Source organism: Lampetra fluviatilis, chromosome 34 (genome assembly GCF_964198595.1).
Source record: "Lampetra fluviatilis chromosome 34, kcLamFluv1.1, whole genome shotgun sequence".
Lineage (NCBI taxonomy): Eukaryota > Metazoa > Chordata > Hyperoartia > Petromyzontiformes > Petromyzontidae > Lampetra > Lampetra fluviatilis.
In genome coordinates, this window is record NC_136308.1 from 956402 (window position 1) to 984040 (window position 27639).

At 47.3% G+C, this 27639-nt stretch overlaps 1 protein-coding gene across 1 annotated transcript in view; it reads left to right on the plus strand.

The window, feature by feature from the left end:
• The window catches only part of DNAH12 (dynein axonemal heavy chain 12), an 81889-nt gene extending 56432 nt beyond the window's left edge, over positions 1–25457 (plus strand). The window contains exons 59-75 of the mRNA XM_078872283.1: positions 82–274; positions 857–1029; positions 1469–1609; positions 1988–2146; positions 2512–2656; positions 3367–3517; positions 4075–4328; positions 6860–7000; positions 8558–8695; positions 8798–9031; positions 9938–10126; positions 11000–11103; positions 11992–12196; positions 12643–12780; positions 13262–13353; positions 15659–15726; positions 25037–25457. Of these exons, the coding sequence (XP_078728409.1) occupies positions 82–274; positions 857–1029; positions 1469–1609; positions 1988–2146; positions 2512–2656; positions 3367–3517; positions 4075–4328; positions 6860–7000; positions 8558–8695; positions 8798–9031; positions 9938–10126; positions 11000–11103; positions 11992–12196; positions 12643–12780; positions 13262–13353; positions 15659–15726; positions 25037–25227 (2716 nt within the window). The 3' untranslated portion in view covers positions 25228–25457. The remainder of the gene's footprint in view (positions 1–81; positions 275–856; positions 1030–1468; positions 1610–1987; positions 2147–2511; positions 2657–3366; positions 3518–4074; positions 4329–6859; positions 7001–8557; positions 8696–8797; positions 9032–9937; positions 10127–10999; positions 11104–11991; positions 12197–12642; positions 12781–13261; positions 13354–15658; positions 15727–25036) is intronic.
• Positions 25458–27639: the final 2182 nt, after the last annotated feature.

Below are 27639 nucleotides of genomic sequence, written 5' to 3' on the forward strand. Positions count from 1 at the left end.
ATGAGATGCTCACTAACTTGTGAGTGCAATCCACACAGTAGTGAATGGGGTCGCACGCGCGTGTGTGTGTCTTCTTTGTAGACCGGAGCTGGAGGAGGAGAGGAACGCACTGATCCTGCAGTCGGCTGCCAACAAGAAGCAGCTGAAGGACATCGAAGATCAGATCCTAGAGACGCTGCAGTCGTCACAGGGAAACATCCTGGAGGACGAGTCGGCGATCACCATCCTCGATTCGGCCAAAGTCATGTCCAACGAGATCACAAAAAAGCAGCAGGTGGAGAAGAGGGTTGTGCTTAAACTGTCGTGTGCTATTATATTGCATCATCAAAACAGTGTCGATTCAAGCCGTCTTACTATAGTCAAATTTGCTCGCTCACTTTTCACATCCCGGCCTATGTGTACAGGATGAGGTGTTGCAACTGTTGGTTTTCTTTCACATGCAATGAGCTCTGTACTGAGCACCAAAATTTACCACATGTGTTTTTCTGGCCTGGATGAAGGGATTCTTATTTTGTGATGGAGGTGAAAGTACTTCTCCATGGCTGTGTGCTGATGTTAAGGCTGCTGTGGGCTTGTGTTGAAGCTGTGGGTTAGTGATGACTTGTGGGAGTTATGTACTATTACGGCTACGTACGGTGCGAAAGAAGTTCAACATACATACAGTGCATACTGTGGTTTAGTATTGAGGCTGTGGGTTCATGCTTGAGCTGTGTGTACGTAATGAGGCTATGGGTTAGTGTTGAGATTGTGGGCACGTGTTGAGGGTATGGATTTGTGTGGTACCTGTGGGTTCGTGTTAAGGTTGCCTCGTGCAACCGTATAGTGCAATAACAGCCTGTATATATCATTACTTCAGGTTGCGGAGAGGACAGAACTCAAGCTTGCAGAGTCTCGGGAGGGCTACAGACCCATCGCTCGCCACTCTGCTGTCCTGTTCTTCAGCATTGCTGACCTGGCCAATATTGACCCCATGTACCAGTACTCCCTGGCTTGGTTCACCAACCTCTACATCATCTCCATCCTGGACAGGTGAACTAATTGTATTTGGTGGTGACTTTTATAAACGGAGACTCATTAGAAGAGCCCCTAAGGCCGGTAATTCAAAGCAGCCGGTGACAGAGGGACAGAATAAATATATTTATTAGATGAGAGTAGATATGCTTCTTGATTTGAGGCAGTGTTATACGAGATTGTGAAGGGAGAATGATAACATTAGTTGTTTTCCACAAAGTGATACTAAATTTTTATTGATCATAAAGCGATTATAGTCAACCCCTGACTGGGATTTAAAATCATGACCTTTTTATAAACGACTAATAAATTATTATTGCGTAAAATGATCGATTGGTGAACTGGTGAGGCATGATTGACATATTGAGACTTCATTGTAGCTCAAACGACTAGGTTTACCTGGGCGTGTGTTTAACTAGGCCTTATATCCACGTGTGTGCCGCCCATGCTGTTTCAGCAACAAGTCCAAGCTTCTGGACAAGCGCCTGCGATACCTCAACGACCACTTCACCTACAACCTCTACTGCAACGTGTGCCGCTCGCTGTTTGAGAGGGATAAGCTGCTCTTCTCCTTCGTGCTCTGTGCTAATCTTCTCATGTGAGTCGTGCTCACGCCACGGGCGAGCGTCTCAATGAACCATAAATATCTCAGTCGATTGCGTTGTTTTGTTCAGGTTGGACGAGCAGCCTGCCAGTTGGTGTGCTTGCCGCCACTGATCCAGTTTGCTACATGATAGTTCACAAAGGCTGCTGGTATGTAAAGTGCCTGCGACTAATCACCTGGAGTGCACTCGATCACATAGGCAAAACAGGGCTGAGCCTGGACTTGGGCTGAGCTGTCGACGCGACGAATCTCATCAATGATGCAAACTCCAAATATACAGGTGTCAGGGTCGGGATCGAACCCACGGCCTCCTGTATACCAGGCGAGGTAGTTAACATCTCGCCAGTGACATGGAGAGTGCTGTGCCCCCAGTGCTCGTAAAGAGCTGGACATGCGGGAGTTCCTCTTCCTGCTCACGGGGGGAGTGGGGCTGGAGAACAAGCGCAACAACCCCGACCCCACTTGGCTTCTGGACCGCAGCTGGGACGAGATATGTCGCATGAGCGACAATCCCAGCTTCCAGGGCTTCAGGTCAGCACCAGCAGTGATTGTAGCAGCATTATACACATCGTTATTCTCAGCATTGTGCATTTGTCATAAGAAGATCATCGTCATCATAATGAAAAGCATCATCCTTGTGATCATTAGCTGGATGAGTAAGATCAGCTGCTGCAGCAGGCACAGCAGCAGCAGTATCAGTAGCACCTGCAAGAGCACCAACAGTAGCAAAATCAGTTGCTTCGTCATCATCATCATGAGCAGAGGCAGCACTAGCATTTTTATTGTGTGAGTAAGTGCGTTGAGATTTGTTTGAAATAGGTTTTTGTAAAACATTTAAGTAAATGCCATTGATGGTGTTGATGGTGTTGATGATATAATGTCCATGTTCTTTGCAGGGAGCACTTTGAGAGTGCAATGGAGCAGTGGCGAGCGATATACGAGAGCAAAACTCCGCACAATGCACCCTTCCCACAGCCTTGGGACACAAAGCTCAACATCTTCCAGAAGATGATCGTCATCCGGTGCCTCCGCCCAGACAAGGCAGGCTCTCTGATCCATTACCGCCTCTTGCAGTGGACACGCCTGCATCGGCATTCAATCAATCAAATCCTTCATACATAAGCAGGGAAGAGCTCACTCAATGTTTATAACAGGATGTTTTCAGCAATAGCCCTTCCACGTAATAGATTGAGGATAAGAGGTCATTAAGGCCAATGCCGTTGGTCCAACCACACTTTTCCATTGCTTCCTTATGCTAGATCCTAAAGCCGTTCACAGTTGACACCCATCCTCCAATGTGCCTCCTTACAGTAATCCACCATCTGGCTTTAGGTCTTCCATTTGGTTGCCAATCTCTGGAAGTCGCTCCAATGCTTCTCTCCTTAACCTACCCTCCTTCATCCTCCATCCCTCCTCCGTTGGCCATTCTCAATACTACTCACCAGACACCTGACACTACTCACCACTTGACACTTTCACAAGATAATCACCTGACATCATTGCCAGTCACCCACCAGACACTCACCAGACACCTCACCACTCCCATGACACCACTTGCCAGTCATCCACCTGACCCTCACCAAACACCCTCACCAAACACACCTGATATCTCACCACTCTTGCCCTGCTATGCAGAAGGACCATTACTCACAACACCATGTACGATATACTTTTGCGTTATATGGCAGCGTTAATGATAATGGTGCCATTTTCCTTCCTTGTCGCTGTATCTCCGCCGGCCCATCCAACAGGTCGTGCCGGCCATCACGAGCTTTGTGACGGACAAGCTGGGCAAGAAGTTTGTGGAGCCGCCCCCATTTGACCTGGTGAAGAGCTACGCTGACTCTAATGCCGCCATCCCCCTCGTCTTCGTGCTCTCGCCCGGCGCTGACCCCATGGCCAGTGAGTGCTTCCAGCACACACGCACGTGGGCAGCATGTGATTACGCCCACTGGGCATGGAGACCAGTGTCAGTAAAAAGAGAGACTAAGACGTCAAAAAGGACATTTACTGTGGGAGTGCTGGTGGTAGCTGAGTGAGGAAATGGAGAATGTGGGAGATTTTGCGCAGATATAGGTTTGAGGTTTTTCAGAGTTGAGATATGCATGAAGATATCAAGAGCTTAGGGTCAATGACAACTCCAAGGTTTTGCTTACAGTTTACCGGTGTAACATTAGGGTTTAGGAGCCTTAACTAGACTGGAGTCTTTACTGAGAGTGGACTTTTGCCAATGATGAGTACCCCTCATTTGGTAACATTACTTGGAGGGAGTTGGAACCAATACAATTTTGAAATTCATTCATTTAGGAGTGTTTGTCATATTTTGAAGCAATACAAATATTTAGTCCTGAGAGATATAATTTAATCCGAAGACTTTTTTTGCAATCATTGGGTGGCCAATCAATTGCAATCATTAAATTAACACATATTGGCTCACACCATCCTCCACCCACCCACAGGCTTGCTCAAGTTTGCCAACGACCGCAACTATGGGGGAGACAAGTTCAACGCCATCTCCCTGGGCCAGGGTCAGGGCCCCGTGGCGGCGCGCATGATTGAAGCAGCCATGCGGACGGGCAAGTGGGTGTGCCTGCAGAACTGCCACCTGGCCGTGTCGTGGATGCCCTCGCTTGAGAAGATCTGCGAAGATCTGAGCCCTGACAACTGCCATCCAGACTTCCGGCTGTGGCTCACCAGCTACCCGTCGGACAAGGTGCCGACCACAACAGTGTGCACATGGCCAAAGCATTGCTCTTGTGCACATTAAATAGCCGAGCTGGTGAAAATCAAAAGTTATTGTTATTGTATGAGGTTATCACGACCTATACTGCTGCGGGTACAACACCTCACATGTATTCCACCGCCTGGCTTGACGTCTTTCCCTCGTTACACAGACCACTCTTACAACAGCATCACCACCATCTGGCTCGAGGTCTTCCTCTTGGTCACTGACCATTGGGTGCCACTCCAATGGCTGCCTCAGTAACCTGCCCGACTGAAGACATGCCTTGCTTTCCTGGTTATTTCTAGAGTCCCTTGCTGCTACAGTCTCTTGTAAACGTTCAACTTGTCTACTCTATCCTGCCAAACAATTCTTCGCATCCTGGTAGAAACACAGTAGATACGCCAATTGTGTTGAGAAGTTATGACATTGGCCCTGTAGAATAGGACACAATTTGGTCTAAATTTTGAACCACTTGCTGGCCGGGTGGTACCAAATTCACAGTATGAAGGTTGAGAGTTCAAATCCCGGTCGGGAGTCAAATCAATCAATGAGTATTGCTGTTTGCTTATTCAGCAACAGTTGTCCTCTCCAGAGACTGATTCTCATCGTAGGAATGTGGAATTGACACAACTGTGTCAGGGCCAACATGGATCAGAAATTCCGACACTGCTCATCTGAGTGAGCAGACACTTTGATGTTGGATTTTAATGAAGTCATAGCTAGGTACATAACTTCAACAGGTGAATAATAACTGATTTACATTCTTCTCAGAATTATACAATTGGTTCAGGAGAGCATGTCAACAATACAAGTGTTCGTGCTATTTGTTTAAGCCCTACTTACAAATGCGCTCTGCTAGTGTGCCTGTGTGACTAAAAATCACGTGGTATGGAGATGGCCATTATGTCTAACAGCCAAACACACCCAATGCGATGGTAAGGTAAAAGGGATATGCGATACTATCAATACCTCATACAGGTGAAATTCACATGCTACTGAAATGGTGACTTTAACATGGGAAGACAAAAAGAATAGCACTTTTATTTTGTTTAGATTAAGCTGGTGGTCATGTCTGGCTGCTCTGTGTATGTGTACACTAGAAAGTGTATATGGCATTGTGGCTATTTTCCACGGTGCAATACAACAAAAACGCCTTTCACATTAGCGCGTTATGATTATTGAGCAGCATGTTCTCACAGGAATTTCTCAGCGAAAAATAGATTATTTGGTTAAGGATAATATAACTCCACCGAACTGTTGCTGCTGTTGACATCGAGGTTGTTGATGACAATGATGAAATGACTCCACTGAAAAGGGAATAAATAATATAGGAAGACACACGATTTGCCCCTGTCGTCCCCGAAGGAGTGGCAAGACAGCTAATTATTGATGTGCCTTGTGAATTAAGCACACAGTGGGCCCTTGATAAAAGAATACGATATGTCAGCGCACTGAGGCACCTTGACCTGGAAACGAGTGAGATTAAGGACCATTCCATCAGACAGGGTCTCTGTTCAGGCTCCAATAGCCACAGAACCACATTGAACCATTGTGAGCTCGTTTGTGCAACCTTTGTCTTGAGTGTACGTGCATGTCGAGGATGCTAAGAGTTACGTGGCAACTTGGCAGTTCGGAACAGAACGTGGCAATAAAGCATCATAGATGTAACCCGGCAGAGTAGGTGTTGATGGGTGAAGAATCTGCACAGGATGGAGGAGGGCAAATTATTGAGACAGGCATTGGAGTGGCACTCAGTGGTTGGCAACCATGGGGAAGGCCTATAATTAGATGATGGGTTACTGTAAACAAATACTTTGGAAGAAGTCGCTTGTCGATTGTGCGACAGTTGTGGAATCTGACAGAAGGAATCAAAGTATTGGAGCATACATGGTGATGACTATGTTGAGTTATTGACCTATTGAGCTTACAGAAATAAGTGTCAGAACGAAGTCCAACATTTATATATAAATCAGACCTTTTTTCTAGTATTGTATAATGTGGTCATGAACATAAAATGTCTATCAATGTTGGTACAATACATGGCCCCCCTCGAGAGAAACTCAGTCTAAAATGAATGAATGCCCAGTGCAGTTGTAAATACCTGTACTATGGAGACGAAAGCAGCTGAGTATGCATTTTTCTGTAGTTGTGACAAACCCACCACGGCATATGCCAACACGTACCATGACATTCTCGCGAGCATGACAAGGCTAACCTCGTGTGTTTGTGTGCGATTGTGGGAGTGGCAGCGCAGTAGCTATCACATTCTCCTACAAACTGCTTGACTTGACTTGTATTACCGGCCATTGGTATTATCATTGGCGAGTGTTATCTGAATCTCTTCTGGGCCTCCCTTTGGTTGACTGAGCCTTAAATGCATACCTTTTGCGTTGTGTGAGAATCAGGACTCAAGAGATTTGCCTTCATGAGTAGGTATTACTATGCTCTATGAGTCTAAATGGGTAATCCGTGTATTTACTTGTATGTGCACGTACATTTAAATGTATCTGTGTGTCCAGTTTCCCGTGAGCATCCTGCAGAACGGGGTCAAGATGACCAACGAGCCTCCGACCGGATTGCGCATGAATCTGCTGCAGTCGTACCTCAGCGATCCCATCTCAGACCCTGACTTCTTCAACAGCTGTCCTGGAAAAGAGCACGTGAGTTCACCCACAGCAACATGAACTTTCACGGGGACTTGTGCTGACGCGGTGCTAAGCCAAATAAATTGTATTGCTTTATTATCAGACCACTGAATCATCAATGCCGAGGTCCAAGGTTTGAATTGCAGGTTCACTAACCGAGAATAAATACATTGACGTCATCTATGTATCCAAGGAAGCCCATTTGCTGTCTCTGTCCACCCTTGTTTGGTGTTTTCCTTTTTCGTGAGTTGTTTGCACGTGAGAGCAAACCGAAGCACTGAGAAAACTCCCCAAAGACAAAGATCCCCCCTATAGCCTCAGCAAACTCTTGGGGCAAGTGCTGTTAGCGAGTACCTATGATGGTCGGCACGGCACACGAGGGGGTGGGTGGCCAGCACCACACCTGGCCACTTTTGTCTCCCTAAAGGTCATGATTATACACTGCACCAGGTACTCATTTAAGGCCAAGTCCCACACACACACACTTGCTCTGTTGTCATCGTCTGGCCACCTGATAGTCCAACAGGCTCTGGAGTTTAACTGCGATCTCGGCACGAGTCACCAACCTTGCCTCAAAAGGGCCGGATTGCAGACGTGTGGCGACACACCCAGCTAACCAGCACGCACTTGCTTCCTTTAATTTAGTGGTATCAGCTCGGTCACCAGTGACTACCAAAACGTTATCCATCATATAATATGTTTTGGCATGTTATTGAGCATAGTCTAGATTCAATACACACATGCATATACATGCAGTATATATAGGGAAATATCAACATGCATTAAAACCTGTCTTTACAACAGTTGAGGGAGCATACTTTAGTGTTGAGTTAGAGAGGCCTATTCACATTATACTATATGTAGTTGTGTGGTATCACCTTCTGAGATCATTCCCTGACATGATCATATGATGGTCATGATGTACTGATGTTACTCCCATGTCACAGTTGGGATATAGTAATTGGTGACAGTGGTAGAGCACATTTAATGTTACAAGGTCTAGAGACAACTCAGCTTATCATTCTCTAGGACTGATACAATAATAAGTACCATCATGTGGGAATTCAATAGTTGTTACATGGAGGGGCTGGCCCCATCTTAATCGTGTAGAAATTACACCACTGGCTCAGGCCTACCAATATAAATGGAAACTACTCAGTGCTCTGTGTGGTTTGTGTGTCGGTGTGAGTGGTGACTGGCACAATGTATAGCACACTGTGCTAGGAATTATACAACTCGGGTTCAATTCCTAGCCATGGATAACACCTGTGATTGGTTGTATCTGAATCTTTTCTTGACTCTCTGATTCATCCTTAAGATGACTATCTGGGGCAGCGTGTAAGCATCAGTACTGGAGAGGCAAAGGGCATGGTACTCGCCACACGCCCCTTGGCGGCCTTAATAGGTGCTCGCTAACACTACTTATAGCCTGTAAGGCTAAACAGGTAATAATTTGTGTGTGTATGTGTCTGCACCCTTGCGATATTCTCATCAACACCCGATTCCTCACTGATTGTAGGTGAGCTCCTGGGAACACACTGACGGTGCTGCTCGGATCTCTGTCCCTTGCAGGTGTGGCAGAAGCTGCTATTCGGCGTGTGCTTCTTCCACGGGCTGGTGCAGGAGCGCAGAAAGTTTGGACCCCTCGGCTGGAACATCCCATACGGCTTCAACGAATCCGACCTGCGCATCAGCATACGTCAGCTGCAGGTAAGGATATGAGCTGACCGGATGGTGCAAGAGGATTTTGAAAGACGATCGCAGGAGGTGGCCGTGCAATCATGCTCGTGTATGTGTCTGCGTTTGCCGCAGCTCTTTGTGACGGAGTATGAGCACGTGCCCTTCGAGGCCATCTCTTACCTGACGGGCGAGTGCAACTATGGCGGGCGCGTCACAGACGACTGGGACCGTCGCTGCCTGCTCACCGTCCTGCAGGACTTCTACTCGCCACAACTGCTGGAGGACGCCCACTACAACTTCTCGCCGAGCGGCCTCTACCGTGCGCCACCCAGGGGCACCTACGAAGACTGCATTGAGTTCATAAAGGTGTTGCCATCTGTAGCAACCTCAACATCTATTCCTGTGTCTCTCTGCCACCCGCTGTTTACTCTCCTTGCTATTCTATTCGTCTGCCTGGCTTTGTGTGCCTTCTACTATCTGACACTGATTCCCCTCCATTTAATCACTTTTCAATGATTCCCTCTTCCACATCCTTGTCTATCTCTGCCTTCTCTTGCTGCCCACTGCTGTGTTTTCTCTCTCTGTATATCACACCAACTCTTCTTCCTATTCCTCCTCCTTCACTCCCCCTGACTTCCACTGCCTCCCTCTGTATCCCTTCACCTCCCAATGCCTCTCAATCTCTGCCACTGCCATCTCTTTCTCGCTCTGCCTTCCACTACCTCCCATTGCCTCGCACTGCCTATGCTTGCTTCCATCTACTGTTTCCACTCCCTGCCTTTGCTCAAATTTCCCTACCTCACTGTTGCCTATCTTTATTTACCTGCTTCTAGTAGTGTGCACTGGGTTTGCCCATCTATCTCTACATTCTACTGCATTCCACTGCCTTTCCTTGTCTTCATAGACTTATCTCTGCCTTCTATCTCTTCTTGCATGATGTGCTCTCCACCACCTCTCTCTACTTCCCATTACCCCTGACTTCTTGTCTCCCACCGCTGTACATCCATTAACTTCTTCATTAACTTTTCCCTCTGTCTCCACCTACTTTCGACTGTCTCTCCACCTCGTCCCTTACATCCTTGTGCCACCCTTTGCTTATCTGTTCCATAACTACCTTCAGCTGCCTTTCAATGCCTCCCACTGCTAAAACTTTCATACCCTCTTGAAGAGCAACCCAACGCTTTCCATTCATCAACTCTAAATCGTCCGTGCTGTATCTTCCCCACGCCATGCTTCCACCCCCCCCTACTCCCATGCTATCACTCGGAGCAGAAGCTGCCATTCGCTCAGCAGCCCGAGGTGTTTGGGATGCACGAGAACGTGGACGTCTCCAAGGACCTGCAGCAGACGCGGACGCTCTTCGACTCGCTCGTCCTCACGCAGGGCGGTGGGCGCAAGGGTGGCTCGGCCAGCAACACGGACGCCCTCCTGCAGGACATCGCTGGAGACATCCTCAGCAAAGTACACGGGCAAATCGACAGAGGCAGGGGCTTGAGGAGGACAATTAGACGCAGGGAAAACGAGGATAGGCAGGGGACGGGAGGTGAAGATTGAGAGAGGCAGAGGAAGACAAGGCAAAAAGAGGCAGTGGCATGCTTGGGATGTAAGGAGAGAGCAGGAGACAGAAGGACAAGATGAGATGGGAAAGACAGGTAGAGGTATGGCAAGACAGATGGAGGCAGGTGAAGATAAAGAGAGGCAGAGGAAGATGAGCATTAGTGGGAGGCAGAGTTTGGGTTACGATTGAAACTAGTGTCAAATTGTCATGCATATACGGTTGCTGTCAGGAAATGATTTTTTCTAGAAGAAGTATATTTGGGCATTGGAGTGTAAAATATGGACATGCAGGAGCTCAAATGGAAAAATTATGTTTCAAATTAACTTTATTCTCAGAGACAAACTCATATCATAGAAGATGTCTCTGTCCTCAGCGTATTCAAACAGGACGTGATTACAGTCTTGTTTATCTAAGTGACACTTCAACATTTCCAGGGAGAGGATAAATCTTAATTACAGGCAACACCAAGACAGCTAACCTGAAAAATCAAGTTTAGGAGGTTGGGGAACTGAGACTGGTTCATAGCAACAAATGCTGAAGGCGTGTCACCAAATTAAATGTTGATTTAAAAAATATTGTTACGGACAATGTACGAAAAGTGCTGGGCATAGTAAATAAACAGAACAAATCATCTTGAACTACACCAACCACGCTGAAGGGCGATAAAGTGATGCACAGTACCATAACGATAATAGAGTGACAATGAGGAAGCTGCACTCATCTGTCGCTGAAACGTTCCCACGTGTCCTGTCCTGCGAATTCCCTGCCACCGACAGCTGCCCAAGGACTTTGACATTGAGGCCGGCCTGCAGAAGTTCCCCGTGCGCTACGAGGAGAGCATGAACACCGTGCTGGTGCAGGAAATGGAACGCTTCAACAAGTAACATCCCCCCCCGCACCCTCCCTGTTAAAGGAACGTGCAAACCAATACCACGAACATCCCTTGTCGAGTAGACTCCTACCTCGGCTTGTCCTGTAGGCATGTCTAGACATAGAATTATTCACACCTCACCCCAGAGAAGCAATACATTGTCACGCTTTAATGATGAATTTCACAACAAAAGAAACAATTATTTATTTTGTCATTTATGCCATCTTGCTTGTATTGTTTCAATTGTTTTTCTCTATCGTTTGTGTCGTTTCATTTACTCCATTAACCTACATGTAACAATATTACATTAGCATCCAATGTTCATGAATCGTAAATAGTATAATCAATTCTCGCATCGACATATATATATATGAGTTGAATTAATACATTTGTTTATGCATTGTTACAAGCCTCCGTGTCCCCCAGGCTGTGAAAAAAAAAACACTCTGATAATTTTTTTATTTGCATTTTGACTGCAAGTATTGTGGTTAATGCAGACATGCATACTTGTAAAAAGGTTTCAGTTTTGTTGCCAGAAAAAAGGGGAAAACCCCTATTATTATATTTTGGTACTGGCAAAGGAGGTCTAATGAAGATAAGAACTAGTAGTGTTTTATCTATCATCGATATTTTTCAGATGTTTCTGATAGATACTAGACTGACATAATGGCCCTTTCACCCGTATGTAAAGATCTATAGTACTAAAGCAGTTGTGCACACTGCAGCTTCATTCTTTAAAAGGTTTTACTTTTCTTTACAGCTTCAGAGCATAAAAATTTACATCACTGCTCTTCTGATGTGCAGTTGTGCTGAGTGATGTTTGCCATCTAGTGGCAAAATGCATATTATTCGAGGTCTTCACCAGCACTGCGTCGCCCTCATCTGTGCGCTTGCCAGCTTGATCAGGACAATCCGCAGCACGCTGCAGAACCTGCAGAAAGCCATCAAGGGTCTGGTCGTCATGAGCTCGGAGCTGGAGGCGCTGACCAGCAGCCTGATGGTGGGGAAGGTCCCAGAGAGCTGGGCAAAGCGATCGTATCCAAGCCTCAAACCACTCGGCAATTACATCACCGACTTCCTCGCCCGCCTCAAGTTCCTGCAGGTGACGCACGGCTGCTATGCAACACCTTGGAGGCGACGGTTTGTGGCTCACACAAATTTATGGCCACACCTAGGGCCCTGTTTGCTCACATCTCTAAAAGTCGTGGTCCTAGTTCAGGTGACCGGATGGATTGAGAGGCTCATATTGGCTGTCACTGCTGAGCCAGCACTGCTGAGAACCTGGGTTTGAATCCAGACAACTGATTTTGTGTTGCCTGATGCTGTGGTTAAGATATATGAAGTGGTTAAAAGAATGCATAATGGTAATGCAGAAACTTTGGAAGTGGGATTGGTGCATCATAAGGTGCCCCATGTGGGAACCTTATTGTCTTTTAAATGGCTGTCACACCAACAACCACACATTCACACACATATGCACCAAGCAGCTCCATCTTGATTGATCCACAACAAATCCACCCTCCAAAGTTGCTGTCTGGGTGCTGACAGGATTGGTTTGACCACGGAAAGCCCCACGTCTTCTGGCTCTCCGGGTTCTTTTTCACGCAAGCCTTTCTGACGGGCGCCATGCAGAACTACGCCAGGAAGCACACCATCCCCATCGACCTGCTGGGCTTCGAGTTTGAGGTATTTGTACAACGACGTGCGTAACTGTGAGAATCCCTGAGGGCAGAAGATGTGTGTGCCTGATGTTCGGTCGTACACCGTGTTAAAAACGTAAAGGTGCAGCCTTGCAATTGCTTCCTCGCTCTCCTGCTGGTGGACGGGCCTCCATCTGAGAGTATTTTGCCTACTCTTTCACCTGGCCAGACATCTTAAACCAACCACACTGATGAATTAACTTTTTCGTTGACAAAGGGATGGTGGTGGTACATTCAGTTTATTGTTTCAAGAAATCCATAAATAACTCAGATATTCTAAAACCATAGATACTTAGCTTCCCAATGACATCCCATATGTGCAATTAAAGTTATTCTGAAATTTTGACTGAGGTTGCCTTGTTTGTGGAACTGCCCTTGTGCTACCAAAATATATGTATATATTTACTGTTCATTGGTTTAAATTGTGGCTAACCCACACACTGAGTGCTGAATGGTTCCTCGTGCAGGTCCTGGCTAAGGATAGCAGTGAGGATTCCCCGGAGGATGGCGTTTACATCAATGGACTCTTTCTGGACGGAGCACGCTGGGACAGACGCAAGTCAGTACTGAGCCGCCTCGGTCTTCGTGCTTGTGTTGTGTGTGCCCCTATTGAATACACAATTTACCAGCATGGTCGGTAAATGCATTGCAGTAAATTAGGAGGAGGGCCAGATGGCAACAGGGATTTAGAACGTTTATGTCAGAGTACCTGAGATGGCATCACTGCGTTCCTTGATTTAAATCTAGGCAAACACCTCTGACTAGATTATCAATTTAATAACCAATTACTGATCATATATATAAAGTGAGCTTTGACTTAATTTGACTTTATCTGACTCTGAAGGATCGAATTAAAAAAAAGACAAATATTTGATTGTTGTCTGATTGGCATTCAATGAAATACTTTTGACAGAGCTTGACGGTATTGTGTTGGCCCGTCATTGTGGCGGGCTAGCGGGGTCTACTGAAGTGACCCCAGAATTAATTCTAGTAATGTGTCATCTTTCATGACCGTTCTCTCACATGACAGTGTGAGGCTTGGCTGATGAGGAGTGCCAGATGGATCTTGATTTGCCTTGTGAAGTGACTCTAAAAGCAAATGCAGGATATACAGTAACTGGTATTACAATCCATATACACTGAAATCTACTTCATAGAATCACTCGACATGTGTTACATTAATGCTTCTCTTATATGGACACCATTTTTTTTTATAATATACATTTCCAGAAAAATGTACTCAATCCATTACCTGAGTTGCAAACAGCATTTGCTCATATTAGAGTACGCACTTATGTTTCATGGTATGGATGCTTATGCCTTGAGTATTACTGCTCTTTTATGAGTGCTAAGTGCTAGACATGGTGGAATAACAGCTGCAGTGGTGCTGTGGCTGTTGGATTGAGGCCCAAAGCAGTGAAATGTGGAGGAGGTATTTAGTTATCACAGACTACACGACTCCTTGGAGGAGGTGTTTAGTTATCACAGAGTACACGACTCCTTGAACTCCACTGCCTTCCCGTTTATTACCGCTGTCTTTTCAAACATCTCACGCTAGTCTTTAAATCTCTTGGCCTACCTCGTCTCGCCTCTCTCATCTCCTTCAATGTGACCTCCTGTGCTCTTCGTTCCCAATCTCCTCTCTATCTTCCTCTGTGGCTGCTTCTCCCTGTGCCCAATCCCGTGTTTGGTCCTTCTCTCTCCTTGCACCCATCTACTGGAATCAAGCTCCACTGTACATGAAGCAGTCCCCCTCCTTAGCCTCCTTCAATACCTCTCTTAAAGCCCCCATCGGCATTTTCCTGTACTGTAATACAGCACTTTACAGGCAGAGTCGGTATATGAGGCAGCAGTCATCTTACATGTGAATCCTAATCTGATGGGCTGTGGAGCTAGCCAGTAGAGCAAGTAGGTTGCCAACCTGTTTGGATTGGTTTAGTTTTATTTGTTGGCATGTGTGAGTTTTCACTGGGCATTACACATTTGAGTTCTCACATGAAAGAGCTCCCGAAATAAGTTGGCCATATAAGGATCTGCATTGTGTTCGTCTTTCAGATTCAACATTAATTCCCTGCGGAAAATATTATTGATTTCAGGTTGAAATTAAAACTTGACTGGAATAAGATTTTAATCTGAATTGATTGCCCATCATTAACCAGGTTCAATACATGTGTAATTTATAAATGAGTGAACATCATAAGCTGTGTATGTAATTGTAATTTCTGAAGCTCCTTCATTAATTAATTCAGTGTTCTGTTGAGAGTGTAGTGGGATTAAGAGAGCGTAGTGGGATTAAGTATCTCCCTCGATGTTAATCTCAAGGGACATCTTGATGTCTTCAGTCAAAACTATTTCAAATTTTTGTGATTTGTAAATGCTGATGTGATTTTTGAGCTATTATGTCACCACACATTGGCTTCGCTCTTGCAAATGATGGTGATGACATCGGGTCTTTGGTAGTTTCAGGCAACATTATAAGGCAGCCGGGCAGAAGTTGGTGACCTGAGTTTGATTCCTGGCCAGGGCGAGCATGAGTGCCGAGCGATACCTGAACTGGTCTAGACCCCTCCATCACAAACCCCTACTCACCTGTGTGATGAAGTATATTCAAAACCCCTCGTGACATACACGTTATAGGGAGGATTATTATGTTAATTATTATTACATGTAATTATATTATTATGTTGTTTATTATTATATCAAAATGATTTCTTTTACCGATGTCACTCAACTATCTTTACGGAAAGCGATGTTAATTTGCGTATTAGTGATGTTATACTATTGCCGTTTGTATCCATCACTCTTACATCAGTGCACTGAGATATGTTTGCCCAGACTCACCGACTGTCCACCGTGTGTCGCAGGGGAATCTTGGCCGAGCAGCACCCCAAGGTGCTGTTTGATGCCATGCCGGTCATTTGGATCAAACCAAGTAAGTGACTGCATACGTGCTTTGCCATAACCACTCACAGCTGTGTTTCCCATCATCTTGATAACACTCGACTGTACAGTCATTGCTATTGTTGTGACATATTTGTTTTGTTATTTATATTCTCCACAACGATGTTAATTATTTTTACGTGCTATGCGTGCTCATTGGCACTGTATTGCCTGTTTGACACATGCACAAGCTAAAGCTTGCTTCACTGTCGGTTAGATCTGCACTGTGAATTCTGTAAATAAAAACATATATAGACGTCAAAGGGATTAATTTAATTCCAAGAAATTGCATTGACTACAACTTTCTAGGGAGGTTGTGTACAGGTCGGTGTTTCCCAGCAATGTTTATTTATTCAATACAGCAACCTTGCATTTGTTCCAAATTCACCGAGTTACATCAGCAGGCTGTGGCTTATTAATACACCACATGTCATGAAAGTATGAAGAACAACCGATGTATTTATTTTTCATCCCTAAAGCGATATTGATCCATTGGCACACAGCACTGCAATCTGTTCATGTGACGAAAAGCCTCACAGATCCTGCCTACCGGCTGTATGAGAGCGCCACCGTTGTAGCTTTCAAACTCCCCTGCGTCGCTGGGCTCAATTGACTGACGTGGAGCGGCTCCCATCATGCGCTGTGCGTCACCAGAACTGTAGTCTCAAGACTCCCACTTTCATATATAATTAATGTACAGCGTTATAAGATGCAGTTAGAATGAATGGCGCTATATAACATTTAATAATTATTGTTGTTGTGCAAGGGTGGGGGGGGGGGGTCTCCAGCATGGTGTGATGTGTCACTAGAGGGCGCTATGGCGGTACAACTGAAATTCACATTCGCGTGACATTCAATTATTTGTATTTCATGAATACAACTTGAAACACGTGTAGGAGAGTCCGTGATATACAGTCCAAGTAATTAGTACCCAGGTTCTCTCTGAGGTGTGGGGTCAAGCGAGGCTGGGAATCGGATTCTCTGTAGGGACGGTGGGATGGTGGTGGGGACGGTATTCGAATGGCGATGAGGGCCGTTGCACATACTTGGCAGCCTCACAGTCAACATTTATAAATCATCCTTATAACTCCATGTGCGGTGTAATTTTGAAGGTATTGGATTCATTCGTGTATGGAATGTGGCTTGTTTATGGAATAATTCAGTGAGATGGATGGTTGAATTGCCAGGACCGTGAGGGATCGCGATGGTGTGGGGATTGTTCATGCAATGGTTGAATGCCCTACTCGGGTGAATTTACATGATTGGTGGTTGAGGGTGTGTGAAGGAATGTGTGTCTAGTAAGGCACTTTGAGAGCTTATTTAAGGAAAGTCACGATGTAACTGTAGTTTGTTTTATTGTTCTGACCGTGATGGGTTGTTGGCTTTGCCGAAACGAATGTGGAGCGAGAGAAGTGGAATCGTTTGTTTGGTCAAAACGGAGATTTTGCAGACAAGATCTATGAATAATTAAATAATACAATGCCCCTTTGTTTCTTTCAGGAAAGCCTCACTGAGTCTTAATACTCTTTATACAAGAAGAGAGGGTTCTGCGTAGGAATATTTCGCCGATGTCATCAATGATTATTTGGCAATAAAACACACACATTACCAACAGCTGCAACATGTTTTAGCCCATTGGTAGTGTCACATTGATTTACGTGGCATCTGCAATTGTGCTGCACCGTCCAATGTAATGCAGACCGTCGTTTGGCAACGGCAGCTGCTGACCCAACTTTGAAAAACAAATCGTCCCAGCTGCTTAACTCACGGCTTCCATTAAAATGTGAATTGCATTGCATAAATGAAGAAGCTGGCAGGCCCATCCATTAAAGTAAGATTTGGTTTGTGTGTTGATGCTATGCAACATTATATTGAGGAGATGGGTTACGCGAGTTGTCATATTATCTGCAATAGTAAGCCTTGGTGTGCTCGCGAAGCCTTCGAATGCTTGTGACACTCAAAAGCAGGTGGAGAGACTCTGACCACATCCGAATACAGTAGTACAAAGCCTTATTTTAAGAGAAAGAACGGCTGGAGAAGATCATACTAGATGTTTTAAATGTAGATTGAAAACTAATTTCCTTATAACTTTTTGTGTTAAGTTTGCTGTCCTTCCCCCACACCTCCGATTAGTGCTGTTGGCTACATGCAGTGCGAAAGAAGTTCAGCATACATACATACATATGCATTATATTTGCTAACCAGAAACAAGGGGGAGCTGCCTCTAAACAGATAAATCACTTCCTGGATGAAGTGCTCTTTTGAAGGCATACCATTTACAAAGTTTGGCTTTACTTAGGAGCTGTAGGGGTCAATTGATGTGGTCTGTGGCCTTGCCTTGGGTTTGTAGAGCGAGTGGTGTGTCACTGAATGATGCATGTGAAGCGGTCGCGTGAAACTGCTGCTTGGACCTGTTTGTTTCTGATGAGGCGAATTTTGGAAGCATCACACTGGACGTTATTAACCAGTTTAGGTCATAACTGGCTGTGTGTTCCCTTCCTATGTTAGCAGTTATTTTCGACTCTCTGCGTTTCATTCACTAACACAGCCACCGTTAGATGTGTTAGTGAATTGCGGCTTGCCATCCTTTTCCACCTCCATGTGGCGATGTTTCTTTCCGAGCTCTCTCTGAGCTTAAATTTACAAACCAACATCTTACATTGACATGCCTAATCTCTCACAAGACAATGGCCACCCCCACAGCTTCGTTTATCAAGATATCTCCTATCTTACATTTACATGCAAATTTCATCTCTAGCCCCGCCCACTGACCCTTGGGCTACACCCATCTCAAACCTTTATAACTTCCTGCCTCAGCAGCGCTCACGCCAGATATTTTTTCCTGCTTCAGCAGCTCTCACCTGATGACGATTGCTTGTGTTGCGATCGAAAAGTCGTGATATTGTGATTATTTTTTATTAATTGTATTATTTTTCTATCTACGTGGCTTTACCGAAAGACCCAAAAGAATATGGATTCCTGCAGTCACGAAAGCTTTAAGTCAAGATCTGTTCTAGATACATGATATGTATAAGTTATTTACTTTAAACCCAGTGTTGTGGGGGGTTACATGGCTTCTTTTCATGAATATTGTCTTGAAAACAGATTCCACTGAGGAATTCCGGAATGTCATGGAGATCACGTGTCCCAGATGTAGTGGGAATTGAAGCATTCGGAGAGCACAGAAATATAATCAAGTGTTATTAGATTTGCGGGGATTTATGGAGTGTGTTGATGGCTGCCTTAAAAATCTAACGGGTTTAATATGAGTGCTAAAGCCTATTTTATATATGTAGTAGCTATTACTCTAGTTTTGGTCATCAGTGAGCATGCTAAAACCAAGAAATCACTTGCGAGTGTTGTTTAAAAAGACCCACAGATTACTTGAGAATTTGTTTTAATCATAAAAGGCTTCAATCTGGATTGTAATTTCCGAATCTCAGTGCTCTGGCGGCCCGGGCCATTATTATTATGAGAACCCTGACCACCTCGGGGATGAAGAGAGCTTCTGCGTTATCGCAGAATCAACAAACGTTCTCCCACACAGAGATGCACAGCGATGCAAAGGCCATTAGCTGAGACTCCTTGAGATACCCAGTAAAAAAAACCCCCCAGCACATTAGACCTCTCGCGGCTGTGGCAGCAGATCGTTTGCTATTAATGCTCGTATCCCCACAGCACGGTTAAGGATCTGCGTTGTGCTCGCTAATTTAACGTGGATAAACAGAACGCGTTCCGTAGCTGGAGTCGAAAGGAGCTGCAACCGAACAACATAATTCCCCATGTGCTCACCCGTAACCTTTATGCTTGGTTTTTTATTCTTTTGTTAAACTGCCGCCTACGCCAACATTATTTTTGAAATTGCCAATTAAAATGAAATGTCGGGGCTTTTCATTTTTCATGAAACGTTTCCCTAGCATTTAAAATAGCGAGAGCCCTGGTTATATTAGTTATTTATGTATATATGTTCTTTTTATCATTTCCGCCCAGCTGTGAATTTGGTTGTACTGCTCACTGCGGTGAGTTACTCGAGTTGAATTTTCAATGTGGTTTGAAATCAGGGCGTCGCACGAGCAGTGCGTTTTTTAAAATGTAATTTCATATTGGCTTAAACTGTGAATATGTTTGTTGTTTGTGGGCAATAACAGAGGATGGGATAGCTGTGGTACAAATAATTGCTCTGGAATTAGTTCGTGGTAATTGAAATTGCACTGTCGCGTCTGTAATATAATTCACTAATGAGCCATAATTAATAAAACAAATACATGACTGATTCTATAAACCAATAAACCAATAGGTTTATAGAATTGTAACGCACTAAGTTATAATTTCTATTTTGTTTGGACCATGGGAACACGTGAGAGGTATGAGAGAGAGGGTGGATGTATATTTTAAATGCAGCTCTCACAGCTGAGCCAAATGGGTTCATGTGTGTACGTGTATGTGTGTACGTGTATGTGTGTGTATGTGTGGAAGTACATTTGCGTGGGAGTGTATGTGTGAGTGTGTATGTATGCATGCAGAGAGCGGTAGTGTAGCGGTTAGCGCGATGCACTATGAACCCGCCGATCCGGGTTCGATTCCCACTCACGGCCACTAACACCAGTGACGATTATCTGAGCCTGTGCTGGGCCTCCCCTAGGTGGACTCAGCCTCAAATGAGTACCTCATGTGATGTTAAACATCGCCACTGGGGAGACAATGGCGGTCGGGTGTGGTGCTGGCCACCCACCCCTTCATATACCGCGCCGGCCTTCAAAGGTGTTCGCTAACAGCACTTGCCCCAACAGTCTGTTAAGGATTTAAGCGTGATCTTTGTCTTTTGTGAGTGATGGTATTGTCATTCACGTAGTGCGTTACAATCCTAGCAATTCCTAGCCATCGTGCACGAAATAATATTCATTCATTTGTCCAGAATAGCCTCAATTGAGTCTTAAAAGTCTTACTAATAATGCCCTTAATCTCCAGAATCTGATTGGTAGTGTAATGCGGGCGTAAGCGACCTTCCGGATGTGACGTCACGGGGGGTGGAGTCATGTGACGTGGGGGGAAGGTTCGGGTCCTTAAGCGGGTAAACCGGAAGGGGAAGGCAGTCGGGGTGTGAGCGGAATAGAGTGAGGCCACGCGGGCGAGTGTGGAGAGGGGGGGCGCCGACGGCCATCGGGAGCCAACCCCGAAGATAAGAGGAAGCTGCGGAGTGGTGTGCAGCTGCAGAGGAGACAGCCAGAAGGGCTGCGTGTTAGAGGCAGCGGTGTGGCTGCCAGGAGGAGCTGCGGAGAGAGAGAGAGAGAGGGCTGCATGTTAGAGGCAGCGGTGTGGCTGCCAGGAGGAGCTGCGGAGAGAGAGAGAGACAGCAAGAGGCTGTCAGAGCTGCGGAGGGAGAGGAGTTGCAGCGAGTACAGCCAAGGGGGGCTGTGTGAGAGAAACAGCAGCGGAGCTGCTGTTGTGGATCGGGCCGACATTGGAGTCAGCACCGTGGAGAAGCTACAGAGTAAAGACAGCCGTGTGGGTGTACAGCACGAACCGAATAAAGGACACTGAGCCAGACATCGTGGTCCAGTCGTTTATTACACTGGTGTCGGAAGTGCAACGGCATGTCGAAACAAGTGAGGAAGAAAGTTAATCCGGCGCCTGCATCGGCTTCTTCGTCCGACGACGACGAACTCCCTCCAACCACGGATCCTGTTGGGGTGGTGGAGGAGAGCCCGGCTGAGGCGACCACGGGAACGGGAGTGGAGGATGTTGGCGCGGTGGCGGGTCCGTCGACATCATCAGACGCGGATCAACGATGGCAAGCGATGGCGGTACAACTGGAGGCACTTAAGGACGTCCTGGCGCATCTATGCCATCTCGTCGCGCCAGGGACGATGGATGATGCAAGTGGTGCTCCGCGGGCCGCCACGTTGCCTGTCCTGCCGCCGCCATTGCCCACGCGGCAAGAGGCCGCCATTTTGCGCGCTCCGTGGCGCCAAACCGCCATCTTGGCCACGCCGCGGGCCGACGCCATTTTGAATTTGCCATCACAACCACCACCATTGGAAGACGGCGGGAAGAGGAGTCGGAGTCGCCACCTTACAACGGTTAAAGAATTTTCCGTCGGTGGGGACTGGAGCGCGTTCGCCTGCCGCTTCTTGGCGGCGGTACGCACAGCAAGATGGACCGATGCGGAGGCTTTGGAGGTGTTGCCGACTCTCCTGGACGACGAATCTGTTCGATTCTTCCGTTCCATAACGACCGATAAGAAGGCAACTTTATGTGGTGTTTTTCAAGAAATGGCCGATGCTTATGAGCCACCAGATGATGCGCATCGGCGATTCGCTCAACGACAACGAGCACCAGAGGAGTCGCCCGTGGCGTTCAGGGGTGCGGTGCTGGAGCTGGCCATGGCAGCTTATCCTGAGACGCCACAGGACCTGCTCGAGCCTCTCATATTAGGGAAAATGTTGGAGCTGTCTCGGGATCTAGGGATCCCCATGCCTGTGTGTGGGCATGAGAAGCTAACTTCCCGGACGGCTGCTAAGTGTCTCGATGCGCAATTCAACCTCCGTCGCTGGAAACAAGTGACGGCGTGGACGGGGGGGCCCGTCAAAGAAGGGGATGCGCTGGGGTGGAACCCTGCGCAGGCTGTCTATGTTCCGGATGACCGGGGCCCTCAACAACTGACGGCCGCCTCCGCTCCATGGACGGGACGCGGCGGGCCGAGACCGCGCGCGGCGCTACCAGACCGGGGCCGTCAGGAGGCGAGGCCTGCGCTTCGGCGCAACGAGGCCGAATGTTTCCGCTGCGGGCGTAGGGGCCACTACGCCAGAGACTGCTGGGCCCGCTTCCCGGCTCCGCCGCAGCAGGAGGCCTCGGCACCGGTCAAGTCGGCTAAAGATCCTCCGAAACAGGCATGTCGGCACGCACCAGACACTCGGCAAGGCTTTACACCTCACCCATCACCGTCGTTGCGCCATCCTAACGTTGTGGTTAAAGCATGCCCTTCGACGGGGCCTTGTCGCTCGGTCACGCAATGGCGCAAGTTGGCACGGAGAGTCGTCGCGGCCGCTACGGGCTCGTCCACGGTACCGGGGTCTATACAAGGGGTGGACGTACGCATTTTGGTCGACTCCGGCGCGTCTGCGACTATTATTTCGGATGTCATTTTTCATCTGTTGGGCATCCCGCCGGGGTCTGTTGCTGCTGACTCTCCCCTGCCTGCGTCCATTGATCTTGCTAGAGCGCCTGTCGTACCTGTTCCAGACAGGCCGGCCGTGACATTGCGGGGGACGAGGGGCCCTGCTCGGAGGACGCCTGCCAGGTCTGCGGGACCTTCGAGCCCTGCAGCCCTTCCGACCCAGCTGCGGGCACGGTCACAGGACAAGCCCAAGACTAACTCTTTAGAGACACGGGACGGCGGTGGACTTCCAGCTGCGACAGGGGGATTACCCCCTGTCATTCCTCGACTTTCATCGCGTTCCCGTTCTGCGAGTGGGCCGCCGACCGTCCGGGACGGGCCGGCGACCCGCACACGTTCCAAATCGCTTACGTTTCGTTGATTGTTGTTGTCTTGTTATTTTTTTCTTACAGTTGTATTTATTGCATGCTTTTTGTACGTTCGTTGATGTTAATTGCGTTGTTGTTGTTGTTCTTGCTGTTACATTGTATGCTTAGTGTCCTTTAGGGGGGGAAGCTCGGTTCGCCGCATTACGATTTGCTATTGGTCAGCCGAGGTCGGCTGGGATTTTTCTACGGGGGAGGGTGGTGTAATGCGGGCGTAAGCGACCTTCCGGATGTGACGTCACGGGGGGTGGAGTCATGTGACGTGGGGGGAAGGTTCGGGTCCTTAAGCGGGTAAACTGGAAGGGGAAGGCAGTCGGGGTGTGAGCGGAATAGAGTGAGGCCACGCGGGCGAGTGTGGAGAGGGGGGGCGCCGACGGCCATCGGGAGCCAACCCCGAAGATAAGAGGAAGCTGCGGAGTGGTGTGCAGCTGCAGAGGAGACAGCCAGAAGGGCTGCGTGTTAGAGGCAGCGGTGTGGCTGCCAGGAGGAGCTGCGGAGAGAGAGAGAGAGAGGGCTGCATGTTAGAGGCAGCGGTGTGGCTGCCAGGAGGAGCTGCGGAGAGAGAGAGAGACAGCAAGAGGCTGTCAGAGCTGCGGAGGGAGAGGAGTTGCAGCGAGTACAGCCAAGGGGGGCTGTGTGAGAGAAACAGCAGCGGAGCTGCTGTTGTGGATCGGGCCGACATTGGAGTCAGCACCGTGGAGAAGCTACAGAGTAAAGACAGCCGTGTGGGTGTACAGCACGAACCGAATAAAGGACACTGAGCCAGACATCGTGGTCCAGTCGTTTATTACAGTAGTATTGTATATATATTATTTTCCCATTGATCTTAGTTAACTATATATGTAGGTATGATCGGCGGAGACTAATTGGTTAATCTTGTCTCTCTTTTTGATTTGATGAATGATTGACACATCATTACATGACTGAAGTGTCCCATTTCTGTCTAAACATTATTCAATAGTCTTGACTTAAAGCTTTCGTGACTGCAGGAATTCATATTATTTGGTTCTTTCGGTAAAGTCACGTAGGTAGAAAAATAATAAAATGAAAAAAAATCTCGCTATATTTCTTCCTGTCTCAGCAGTCCGCCTGCTGTATTTGTTCACCTGAGGACGATTGCTTGTGTTGCGATTGAAATGTCGTGATTTTTTTTCATTTCATCATTTTTCTGTCTACGTGACTTTACCGAAAGAACCAAACAATATTATTAAATAGCTCCAGTGTTTTTTTAATTCCAAAAGCAGCTCCTGTTTTTTGACGGTGTCCAGGCTTATTCCACGTGGTCCTGGAACGTTCCCTTTTTTAATACTTGAAGGGCATCTGGGGCGTTCCCCTCCCTGTACGGTATCTGTAATATTGTTCTGTTTATTGACCGATTGATGCTGTTGGCCGTGTGCTCGCACCTCAATTGGAAGGCATTGTTAATAAAAGTGAGTGGGCTCAGGCAGGCCAAGTCACTCGAAGGGACGTTGGCCGATTGTCAAGAATACTGATGGAGTGGCAGCCGGGCAATGGGACGCTTCAGATAGGACGTTCCATGAGCAGATGAAGTGATGAAAGTGGCTCACGAGCTGGCACTGGGTGCAATGGTGCATCTCGAGGTTGCGGGAGATAGTGGCGGCATGGGGAGAGGCGTTCCTCCAACAGTGGATTAAACACAGCCGATGATGGTGACAATGATGCGTCCCTTTGTGGCAGGCAGTCAGTGCTTTGTCTGCCGCTTGACTCTGCCACTGTCCCTTTGTGCTGCTGTGCTCCAGGTAAAAAGGACAGCTCCAAGGAGGCGGACGACTACGTGTGTCCTCTGTACAAGACGAGCGAGCGACGAGGCACGCTGTCCACCACGGGGCACTCCACCAACTTTGTCATCGGCATGCGCTTGCTCACCGACCGCCACCCGCGCCACTGGATCAAGCGCGGCGTGGCGCTGCTTTGTCAGCTGGACAGCTAGCCCAGCAGCTCGCCTACCAGCTCGCCCACCAGCTCACCCACCAGCTCAACCACCAGATCTCCCACCAGCTCGCCCACCAGCTCACCCACCAGCTCAACCACCAGCTCCCCCACCAGCTCGCCTACCAGCTCACCCACCAGCTCACCCACCAGCTCACCCCCAGCTCTCCCACCAGCTCATCCCCAGCTCACCCCCAGCTCCCCCACCAGCTCACCCACCAGCTCCCCCACCAGCTCCCCCACCAGCTCCCCCACCAGCTCACCCCCAGCTCTCCCACCAGCTCACCCCCAGCTCACCCCCAGCTTCCCCACCAGCTCCCCCACCAACTCGCCCAGCAGCTCGCCCACCAGCTCACCCACCAGCTCACCCACCAGCTCACCCACCAGCTCACCCCCAGCTCACCCCCAGCTCTGCTTCCCAGAGCACTGTTAGCTTCCTTGTCGGCAGCAACGGCACGGGCAGTATCATTATCATCATTGGCGAGCACAGCATTAGCATCATCATTTAGTAACAACAGCATTATCATTGATGGCATGATCATATGCAGCAGCATCATCAACTGCAGTAGCATCAGCAGTATCTTAATGCTAAGGTGGTAGTTGCTGCAGTGTTTGACAGTAGTAGCAAAACTAGATGTGTCATTATAGTCATCAGCCAGAGGTAGCAATCCTGGTCATTGTCAGCCGATATATCATCGTGAACGCTAATTCTAATATCTGTACCGTTGTCATTGTCAACTAAAGCATTATCATCATTAATCAGCAGTAGCAGCAGCATGGTAATCAATAATATCAGTAACACCAACATCATTAGGATGAAGATTTATTATTATTAATTAATGCACATTTTGTATTAGCTGGTGTGTATTTCATGCATTTGTCACATTCTTAAATATATGTCACGGAATAAGATAATTTGCTTAATAATTGTATGAAATAGTTAATACCCCTCTGATCTTCGAGATGAGGATGTGTATGCATTGCAACCAGTTTCAAAACTTGTTTTGCTGTTTTTATGTTCAATCTTGATCGGCTCAACTTTATATCCTAAATTCTGATTTTCCAGCTGCTGTCCATGTAAACTTAGAGACCTGTAAATTATTCAAACCGGATTGGGTGAGACGTATGCATTGTGCCTCATTGCCAGGTTGTATGTGTTGCAGCCAGGATTGGCCGGCTGTCATGGTTAAACGTGATTGGATAGAATTGACTTGTTCAACGCTGAATAATGACTCGCTGTTATGTAGAAGGCTGCTTGGCTGCTGATGTTACTCTGAATCCTGATTGGTAACATTGTATGCGTTGACATCTGATTGGCTGCCTATAATGTGGTGACTTGATTTAATGACATCATAGGCAACAAATATTATACCTGGGCTCAGGTCGGTGTTCTCCAGACAATTTTAAGCCGGTGGACGATCTTATCTGCAAAGTGAGTTCCCAGACAGTATGTTGTGCAGTTACTCATTGGAAATTCACTGTTCAATGTAAATCCTCTCAGCATTTACAGCTATTGCAAGAACTGTCAGATATGGAGGACGTGGGAGTAGAGGAGCACTTTATTTAAAGCGAAGCGATGCAATCTATGAGCAAAATGAGGAATTAAAATAAAATTGAGCACAGCCTATGTACATCATTAATCTAACGAGACCGTAAGCGAGTACTTGCAAAGCACTAACTAGGCTTAGGATCATGGTGCTTGTAAAACTACAGAACCCAGGAAACACTGTAACCATGCGTAACAATGGGTGTGCTGAAGGTTCTGCTTTTCAACATTCCGAAATAACGACTTGAAACTTCTAAACTGGAGTATCCATCTCTATTCATGACCGCAGCCACTGTAACGACCACCTACGCCTGTCACGCTCTAGCTTTGTGAAAGAAATGTGGCACTGCCGTGTCAGTGGTGCACAAGCATACTCCCAACACATTAGTCAATAACACTCCACCATCAAAGGTGAAAACACACAAGTGATTGTTGGCCCTTTAACACAATGGCCCATTGTGCTATGAAGGAGGGCCATTGCCTAAAAAGCCGTTGGCTGTACATCTTCAGTCCCAAATTAAGGGCCAAGAACGCGCCGTGAGCGTTATGCGTGCACCGTTTTTGCGCAGTTGCCGGCTCTGACCCTGCCACGTTATTCAGGCCGTCGAGTGGGTCCAAGCCCCGCATCTAGCACGTGCGCGAGCTGCACCCCGTGCCTCATCCAAACACATTCCCTCGTTCAGGCCCCGCAACAATATTGACCAATCCGCGCCCCGACGCGCACACACCCTGCTTATCTCCCAACAACCCCGTGGGCCCCCGCTCAACTGTCCACACCGTGCAGCGCAGCTTGTCCCGGGCAGTCGCAGCACAGCGCAATTCGGCAACTCTGGGCGCTGTTGGACTCATGCACCACATTCGCCGCCA